Raw genomic sequence first — 10,355 nt, 5'->3', positions numbered from 1 at the left:
TTATGAAATTGATGTCTGTGAAAACGGCGGAATGTGAAGGAGGTAAGATCTCTTTTATCAAACACAAATGAGCTGAGAATCTAATATGATGCCATTTAAAGGTCCGTTGTCACGCTCACGCCGTAATGAATAGGAATGTGACAAAGGACTGTTGGGCGGGTCGGACAAGATAACCCCTCCCTAATTGGTTCATACCTTCTCATTACCCATGCAGCCAACGCCCATTGGCCGCCGGCTTGCGTGCTCGGAAGGTCCTCCTTGCGTTTTAGTTACTTGAAGTACCGGAGACTAGATGAGACGGAGCGAGTGTCGGAGGGCTGCGAAGCGACGGCTGGAGCGCGTTCGTGTCGTGTTGCCTTTGTAGCCCCTTTTCTTGTGTGGATTTCTTTTCCGCTACCCTCATAACTTTACCTCTTATACAGGAGCATCTCAAAATACGCGCTTTTACATTTTCCGTAGACGCGTTTGTTTGCGTGGATGGTCGGACGACTTCGGATCGGAGAGGAAGACAGACCCTGGGACGGAACTATGAATGGCACTGGAATAATTCTCCGTCGACCGTAAAAGATCGATTTTTTTTTTTCTCATCTGGAAATAGGGCGGCTACCAGGACATTTGTGTTGTGGATTATAAAAAAAGAAAAGTGCTATGCGCAAGGACGTAAAACAAAGTCATTGAGTTTTGGACAAATGTGTCGTGTTTGATCCTGCGCACTTCGTGCCGGACCTATCCCGGTTGAGCCTCGCGTCAAATGAAAATTACTCCTGGTGGATCTACAGTTCACAGTTTACGAAGCCCGACGTCCCAACGGCCCGCTAAAGAACACCGTAACTTCGCTTTAACAAAGGTTACTGGGATTAAGAACCTGTCGGCAACTTCGTTAAAACCATCGGATCCCCTCCGTCAGGCAAAGAGACTTCCTGTTAAAATTCTCAAGATGTTAACCGCACATTCCGGCCACTTGCTTCACCCGGAGTATCTTCAGCCCCTGACATCAGCCCCTGTGAGCATCGAGGTAATCGTTTTATCTACCCGTCACGACATACTCGTCGCTATTCTTTAGGCAGTGCGCTGGCCCTGGTTTTCGTGATTTAAGCAAGGCTCCATTGTAAAACTTTGTGTGGGGGGGGAAAAATATATATTTTTTAAAAATTATATTATTTATATTTATATATAATTCGGGGGGGGTGTCAGCGAACTTGTCTGGAAATGAGTTTCTCTTCTCTTCTCTGCAGCTGTTTTCTAAAACACAGACGGAAGGGGGGAATAATTACCCTCGGAGTTAACCCATTAATAGGATAAATTGTTTTACCGTCTACTTTAATTTTTAACTACCTTAAAGTATAATCTGAATTATTTAATGTATATTATATACACATGGAATTCTGATTTTGATTTGGGTCCTATATATTTTTGTAATCTAAAAAAATTAGTCAAATTCAAAAATATCGCTAACTAAGGTAGTATTACGGGCATCTAGAATGTGGATAATTTATCCGCCTTTCCCACTTTCAGTGTGAGGATTGTAAAATATATATATATATATATATATATCACCATTTGTAGTAGCTTTTCTCCTGAGAGGGAGAAATAATTCCTTTCCATTACCCTTACAGCTGGATGCTAAGAAGAGCCCCCTGGCCCTGTTGGCTCAGACCTGTTCTCAGATAGGTAAGACAGATCCCCCTTCCTCTTCCAAGCTGGCCTCGATCACTTCCAGCGGGCTCAGCGACAAAGACTCCTCAGCTCGTACCTCCTCCGCAGCCCTGAAACTCGGGGAGCAGCGGCCCTCCCACGATGACAAGTCCAGCTTTAAGCCCTATTCGAAAATCGGCCCAGACAGCCAGCGGGATGGTAGCAACACCAACAGCAGCACTAACAAGCCTGGCTTTTGTCTTCCCATGGGCGGAGGTAATGCCAGCAATAGCACGCAGGGTTGTCAGTCCCACCCTCCTCATACCCTGTCTCCAAGCTCCAGAGGGAGCTCACCACCGCAGACACACAGGCAGGCTCTGTCCCCTGGCCCGGCACGCCAGACTGGCCATTCGCAGGCCGGGAGCGGGGAACCCAAACCCACGGATACTGCGAGCTTGGACAGCAGCAGCAATCTGAAGAAGGAGGCTGAGCTGAGCAAGGTTGGCCTGGACAGTCCGCAGCTAGCCAACTCGAGCCATGCTAGGGCGAGCGCCAACTCCAGCAGTGGCAGCTCGGACTGTAGCCCCAGTAACGAGGGCAAGGTGGACTCGCACACGGCCCAGCCCGGAGGACTCGTGCCCGTTTCCATTTCCCCCTTCAAATCCAGTCACCCCATGTTCCCGCTCCCGTCTTCTGGTATGGGCTATCATGGGTCGATAGTGGGCACTTACGCAGGGTACCCTGGTCAGTTCGTTCCTGGCTTGGACCCTACCAAGTCCAGTCTCGGGGGTGCCGGCGTAGGAAAGCACCCCAGCTCCAGCCCTCTGACGGGGGCATCTCCCCCGTCGTTCATGCAAGGCTTGTGCAGGGATCCGTACTGTTTAAGCTACCCAAATGCACCGCATCTAGGCGGCAGCAGCTGCAGCTCATGCGTCCATGACCCCTCCTCTTCGCTGAAGTCTGGCTTCCCGTTGGTGTACCCTGCCCACCCGCTCCACTCAATCCACCAGAGCTCCCTGTCCTCCAGTGTCACGCCCTCATTGTCACACCCCCTCTACACATATGGCTTCATGGTGCCCAACGAGCCCCTGCCACACGCCTGTAACTGGGTCTCGGCCACCGGGCCCTGCGACAAGCGCTTCGGCACCTCGGAGGAGCTCTTGGCCCACCTGCGCACGCACACCTCCCTGCCGGGTGTGGACGGCAAGCTCTTGTCAGCGTACCCCCCCTCCTCGTCCTCTGCTGCGGCCGCGGCCGCCGCGGCCTCGTGCCACCTCCACCTGCCCGGCCAGAGCAGCCCGGCCCCCTTCTCCCTCAGAGCGCCCCCTAGCCTGGGGCTGGCGCGCTACCACCCCTACAGCAAAATGCACCTCCCTGCAACCCCCTCCCTGCCCATGCACTCCTTACCGGCCTCGGCACCCTACTACTCCCATTACGCCCTCTACAGCCAGAGACTGGGATCCGCCTCGGCTCTCGGCTACCAGTGAGGCCCCGTCCCGGGCCTTCCGCGATGCAGCGTCCTTCAGCAGCCAGAGCAGGCAGGACGCTCGCGTAACTGCTGCGGCCGACGCTGGCCGCTGGACACTGTGCGTGGGCCCCAGCCGCCCCGCGCTGGGAGAGAAGGCGGGAAACGGACGATGAGGGAAACGAGACTCCCTTATAGCCAAGGCCACGGGTATGCAGGATGCATGCAAGCTTGAAACAGTTTATGAGACTGATGCGCCAGCACAGGTTTAAAACACAGTTGTATTTATTTTTAAACAAGCGCTTTGGTTTTCCACTTTATAATCCGAAAACGCAACACGCTTAATCGTTTTCTTTTACAAAGCCGGAGTACATCCGCTCATTCCATCATTATTTTCTCTTCGTCATCCTGCCTGAGATTTGCACACATGGTGCGAAGCTTCGCCTTTCTTTTTGTTTCATGAAGCAAATGTTCTTTTCTCTGTTTCTCTCGTCTGTGCAGTATGGTTGTGCATGTCAAAGTCGTTTCTTAATGCTTTTTTTTTTTTTTTTTTTTTTTTTTTTTTTTTTAACAGCTTACAAGTAAATGGTATAAAGAGCTGTAATATTTTTTTGTAATGTGTCGAGATTGCTAAGGTGGTAAAGGTGCTGTTTCAATGAAAAAAGGCAAGAAAAAAAACAGAGATGGCAGTGCTGTCCAACTTTGGAGTTATAATTTTGTTAAATAAATGAAATGGTTATATTTAAACTACATGCCTTTGTACTTCTTTATCTTCTCAGTGTCATTTTAAACCAAAGTCCCATGGTAGCCTAATTTTCTAATCTATATTTCTGCTGCTTACCCCTTTACTGTTCTATGCTTTTATTTAAAATGTACTAGGAGAGAGAAAACATTATTGTGGGGAAAGCCTTTTGAACCTTAAAACGATTGTGAGCGATAGTGAATTGTTATCAGCTTTGTTTTAGATTGGGCCGGGCCTGTCATTATAATGTAGGTCTCTGGAGTTTGTCAGGAAGTGCAGTATCGATCCAGTAGACCAAGTCATCTTTGCCTCTGCAATGAGTTGTCCATCTTGACTCAGTAAGTGAGTGCTACAGTTTGGACTTCACCAAAACAAGAGCATTGAACTGGACACTGAAAGTGTACAGTAAAAAAATAAGATTTCTATATAATTACACACACCTTTTATTTACAGTGTAATTAATCAGAATATTAAAAACTAATTTGATTGTTATTTATGTTCATAGAACCTTTTTTCATGGACGTTTTAAAAACAGCACGTGGGACCAGTGGGTCACCAGGCTGGCTGGCTGGCTGCCCACGGGCACGCGCCCTGCTGTGTTCGAGGAGTGGTGTGCCCATCCCTGTGTGGTTTACTCCCTGCTCCGCTCAGCTGCGTGGGTGATTGACGTGCAGCGTTCCACTGCAGATCCTACGGAGCCGGGATGCCGCCGCGAGCGGCCTGGCATGCCGCTGGATCTGTGGGTCTGTGCTGCTGCTTCCTGCACAGAGTGCTTCCTCAGCACGGCCCGAGGCGCCGTGCTGCGACGGGGGGCCTGCATGCGGCGCGTGTAATGACGACCCGGGGGACCCCCGAGCCGCCTCGCCGGGCCTCCGCTTTGCTTTCCAAGCTCTTTTTTTGTATCCCTCTTCCAGCAGCGTGACACCAGATGTCAATTGATACATCAGGACTTGGGTTATAGTTATGCAAACGTTTCGCTTAAAGGTTATCGCTCCCAGAGTGCTATTACGGTTTCCATTCTTCTGTGGTTTTTTTTTTGTTTTTTTTTTTACTTTTCCTCCGTATATTCTCTCGTGCATGCAGTAATTAATCCTTGAGGAGTACTGTGCCGCGGACAGTTCAATTAAATTTAATTACACTGAGTCATTTTGCCCCTATAAATCACACTTTCATAATTAACAGATTAATGCTGCGGCATAAACCACCTATATTCCCTGAAAGAAGTTGTCTGGCCTTTGGGAAGCCGTAGGGGGAACTGTGTGTGCTCCTGCTTGGGCATGTCCATGCCTTCTGGCTTCTTCATCGCACGATGACTCTCTGCACCTTTAGCTGCCAGCACGGGGTCAGGGTTGCTGTGTGGCCCATAATGGGTGAGGAATTTGATTTGGAATGCAAAACCAGCCATCAAGGGCAGACAGAAACCAGAGTAGTGTATCTTGTCAGGTTGATTGACAACAGGTCTCAGTGTCGGACCCGGGGTCAATGCCAGTGCTCATCACATGGCAGGGAAGGAAATTCTTGAGATTATTCTGGCTGATTCTGGAACAGCGGTTTTAGGCCATAGCATACCATTGGCACAGTTCACCTTGCTAGTTTGATTGGCAACAATAGCATCCCACGGCCTTGCCATGGAGCGCGACGGAAGCTGACAGCACTGTATCTGTGTACTGTCACTCATACACTGACAGTTAGCTCGCATGGTTATGGTGCAGCATTCCCCTTGGGCTCACACTCCGGTTATGTTTCCATCAAAACTCCCAGAACGTTCTCAGAGGCCACCCTGTACTCAGTGCAATTGGCCACAGAATCTTCCATCAGTGCAGGAAGGTACAGAGTATCCGCCAACTTCCGGGCACGTAATCAGAGAGGTCACCCCCAGCTCGCCTTCCCCCAACATTGTGCGAATCACGCTTTTGTGACAGTGAGCGGGGGAACAGATCCGAGCATGTGGGTCATGTTGCCAAGAGGTCACGGTCGCCTGGGCGAATGGGATGTTGCACAGACAGTGATCAGCCTCTCTGGGCATTTTCCAAAGCCCTGTGGTAACTCAGATAAAAGAAGGGTCATAGCGTGGTAAATGTAACATCTGCATTACTACTATTTCTGTTGCCAGCTACTTTTTTTTTTTTTTAATTCAGCCCTTATCTATGTCCAAATGTGCTCCTTTCTTTTTGGAATTGCTACTTAGAAGTTTTCATTTAAGTATCACTGAGCTAAGAGGACAAATCTCAGCTGAAATGACATGACCAGCAAGGACTGTCTGTTCTAAATGAATAAAAGGTGCAGTAGATGAAATTTCAAGCGCATAGTGCTGCTCTCGAGGGAGAGATGAATAGCGGTGCCATTTTCCATTTCGCCGTAACTCGTCCATCACGCTGTCATCCGATCCATCTTCCCTTTCTTCCTCTTTCGCTTCTCATCAATCACTCCATCCGTCTCTCTCTTCCCCAGCTCCTAGCCCTGGCAGGAATCAACACCCACACTCTATTTCTGTCAACCCTGCTGCTCGCACCGAGGAGAGATACGTCGCTGCAGGGCCTCGAACAAGCGAGTCAGACCAGGCTGGAGCTGATCTCTGGAGCTGAGAAAGGCCTGCCTTATGCACCAATATGTCTCCAGGAGTAGCTTTGCTCAGAAATGGCCGTTCGTACCCAGACAACGTGCACAATGTGGAGATACACACATATGTACACACAGAAGCAAGAGGCAGGGAACACATATATCGCCCTTCCCCCACAGCGCGGGTAAAGCAGGATGGTGGTGTTGGTGGCTAACGCTGGGCGGACACCTGACAAGGGCCAGTGATTAATGATGACAGAGTGTGGAGGCAGCACGATCCCAGGGCGTTTCTTAGTCTGGATTCAGATCTGGGCACGCTGCAAAGGATCTTACCAATATTTAATAATGCCTCCAGCACCTTAAGGAAACAGCTTTGCAGGGCTGCACACCAAGATCTGTCAGTACCTCCTTGCTTTTTCATCGGGTTGTGATTTTCACAGACAATCCTCTCTAAGATGTGTGGGTTTGCCTACTTCTCATGTCTCTCTTTAAAGTGGCTTGAATATGGAAATGTTTACAGATGTGTTTCATTTTTTTAGCGATGCTGGGAACAGCCAGTTACTCCCACTCATACACTGAAGGAGAAGCAAAATGCAGTAGATATCACTTACAACCAACCAAACTCGAGGCTCCCATTAAACTACGCCAACAAACCTTTGCTCAAACAAGTCCTTTCAGACCATCTCAGTCTATTACTGTATTTTGTGGTGAACTGCCCAAATCCCACAGTAAATTAACCTGTCTTGTACTTTTGACGTAAAGGCAGCTCCCTCCATAGGTCTCCAGTTTCCCTCTGGCTGTCTTCTGACACGCACTAGTGAAGACAGACCGGGTTCGGCGGTCTACGAAAGGGCAGTGGCAATTATGGCGAACCACTAATATGCAGGGCCCCAGCTGGTTCTGATCAGCGTTCGCTCTGAAGGAACGAACGCCGCCTTGTCAGATCGCATGCATCACGAACAAGATGCTTATGGAGAAACGTGCCTTGGCAGAGGATGGCGGAGCGGGGCCGGGTAAGTCTGTAAGCCACACGCGTGGGTGACCGGGCTCAACTCACAGTCTGGTTCGAATATTCCACATGGTTTATTCGCCCGTTCACGGACAAAACCGAGCCCAGATGCTCATGATGACCCAAACCAAAAACAACCTCTCATAGCCCTGAGAGGTCATTCATCAGTCATCTCATTTACACATATCTTTGTTCCTCTTCGAGGAAATGTAGGCTATTTTATTGTTTTTCTTCTCTGATGAATTATTACATTAGTGCCCCAGCATCAAATTATACAGGTTAGACCAATACAAACCATCGTTCAATGACTTCTAATCACAAGTTATGTTTACTGGATAATTATATATTGGTGTTCTTCTTAGCATATGACACTTATAAAGCCTTATGTTATAAAATTAACCTTATATAACACAATTACGGTAAAGGTGATTATTGTTTTTATTTTAAAAAAAAAAGACTAATCACTGGTTTGCATAACATTTACCTTGCTGTCAGCAATTTATTAGAACATGAGATGCTCTGCCTTCTCTCTCTCTCTCTCTCTCTCTCTCTCTCTCTCTCTCTCTCTCACACACACACACACACACACACACACACACTTTGGTAAGGAAAGAGCCCCTTTCAGAGAAAAAGAGCAGTAGCGGTGCAGAGAGAGGAAGCAGACGTGATTCTCCAAATACAGTCATTAAAGGGGAAATGTGTTTTTCAAACTGTCAAGATGATTAATGACTGAGTGCAAAGCAGCACAAATGCTCTTGTTTAGTCTGACTGGCAGACACGATCCTGTCCATTGATTTATGGCAGGCCCTGTGTGTGTGTGGCACTGCTGTGGTCTGAACAGCAGGAAGGTGGGGTCGAGCACATTGCAGTAAAATAACAGAAAAGAACAGAGAGAGAGAGAGAGAGAGAGAGAGAGAGAAATTATGTGTGAATTTGCCCTTGAGGAAACTATATCCTATATAAGTAAACTATATAGTTCCATCAGTTCAAATGATAAAATAAATGTCCAATGCACAAAATAAATGTTAATGAATGCTGTTGTATGAGCACCTGCCAATGTCACACAAAGTAGTTCATATATTCTGCATATCCTTTTGGGGGTATATAGTTGCCATTTATGTGATAGTCACCCTTCACTGCTTCTATCTAGACAGTTTTTTAAATGGCAGTCATTCATAAAAACAACTAATTTTCATCTCTATTTTTTCTAATTATGTAGATGACTTTTTCACAATAGTTAGCTCTAAAAACATTCTAGTACTAATAGAGTTATGGATATTACTATAACACACTTGAAACAACACTAAAAATCTTACATCACTAGTCCTGTCCATCTCTCTCAGGTTACTTCAGCCTTTTGACCTCATAGCTAGTACAAATGGAAGTGTCCGATTCTATCAGGCTATGGAAAGGCTCGCAGTAGGCAGCCTCTTGTGAAGCAGGAAAAAAAAGCAAGGAGAGAAATAGGAATTGCATTCACATTTCAGAGTTACATTTTTCTTTCAAAGACCTTTCTTGCCATTCAAAGCCCCATATATTCTTTCTTGTGCTCTTGACTCCACTGGATCTATTAATGTGTTCCACAGAAATAGCCAATTATTGCCACTTGGGTCAGCTGATGGGTCAGTAAGATGCCAAATTTGAGAAACTGTATAACAACCACACTCCTGTTTATCACATATAAGTTGTTCTGCCCAGAGGGAAAAGTCATTTGGTGACTCTGTGTGCTAATGAAAGTAACATATGGTTTTTGGATAAAAATAATGCTTTTTTTTTCAGAGTACCCAAAATGTCCAAGATAAGAAATGACACCAAACAAAAAGATTTATTATCTTCAGATGCAGCTATATTTCGTAGGACGATTGAGGATCTTCTATTCTGAGATGGGTTTTTAACATCCTCCCAGGACTCATTTCTTCTTTCTCATTCTGACTCTTATCACTTGCTTGGAACACAAATAACTCACCGAAGCTTCCAGCTAAAACTAATTCCCAATGTCCTTAAATTTGAAAATGAAGAGGGAATCAGGCAGAGCTCATCTGGAGGAAGTGACATATGGAAGTGAGAAAATCAAAGAGAGATCCTGTGAATGGGAGTGGCTGAAGTGTTCCTGAAGTTCCTGAAGTTAGGAGGTGTCAAAGAATTTAGCAAAATATATTATTGGTGCTTGCTTTTTGCAAAAATAATTTGATGCATGAAGGTGCCGATGAACAACAAAAATGAGAACAAATGTGATTTAAGGTGATCATTTGATGAAATGGATGGATGGATGGATGGATGGAGTCATAGATTGGACAGACAACTGATGGAGATGGATGGATGATGGAATGAAAGAATGAATGGTCCCTAAAAGAATGAGCAGAAGAAGGAAAGCAAGAGCAACAGAAGCTCTCAGGGCATCCATCACCTGTGCCGGCGGTGTGGCCCAGCTGTATGTGCAGGGGGGCCATGGCCCCTGCCTCCACATGTCAGAGGCCATGATTAATGACCCTGAGGCCTTACCCCCCACCTTCCCCGGACCCCCCCCCCCCCCACCATCGTCCAACCTCCTCACCAGTCATACTGCGCTACTGCCTGTCAAACTAATGGACGTGGGCAGCCCAACATGACATGAAAGCCCCTGGTGCTCCCAGCGAGAGAGTGCGCGCACGCACAGCAATGGTACTTATGCCCCCACATGCAGAAACAGCTACTTAACGAAACCATTCGACAAATCACAAAATCTTAGAGGCCCTTTCAAATATGTTTTTAAAAATATTAGTCATGAATGTCTAGCTCTTTACATGCTCTCATGTGTGACAGCAGACCTGCTTTACATGCACTCACATGTTCGAACCATTACACACACACACACACACACACAAATCACATAGCACTTCAGGCTCTGTTCTAAAATGAGAGGTTTGTGATCTAAAAATTACCCCGAGATCCAGCTGAAGGGAACT

The 10,355-nt window shown here is 47.0% G+C and overlaps 1 protein-coding gene across 1 annotated transcript; it reads left to right on the top strand.

Moving 5' to 3' along the window:
- The first annotated feature begins 298 nt into the window (after positions 1-298).
- On the top strand, positions 299-3,850 carry LOC113589016 (zinc finger protein 703-like). The gene is made up of 2 exons (XM_027028460.2): positions 299-1,015; positions 1,617-3,850. The coding sequence occupies exons 1-2, from the start codon at positions 752-754 to the stop codon at positions 3,120-3,122; spliced, it is 1,770 nt and encodes a 589-aa protein (XP_026884261.2). The 5' UTR covers positions 299-751; the 3' UTR covers positions 3,123-3,850.
- The last annotated feature ends 6,505 nt before the right edge of the window (positions 3,851-10,355 follow it).

This window comes from Electrophorus electricus, chromosome 17 (assembly GCF_013358815.1).
Source record: "Electrophorus electricus isolate fEleEle1 chromosome 17, fEleEle1.pri, whole genome shotgun sequence".
In the NCBI taxonomy this organism is placed as follows: domain Eukaryota; kingdom Metazoa; phylum Chordata; class Actinopteri; order Gymnotiformes; family Gymnotidae; genus Electrophorus; species Electrophorus electricus.
The sequence above is the reverse complement of the archived record's forward strand: the minus strand, read 5'-3'. Positions and strand labels throughout refer to the sequence as shown.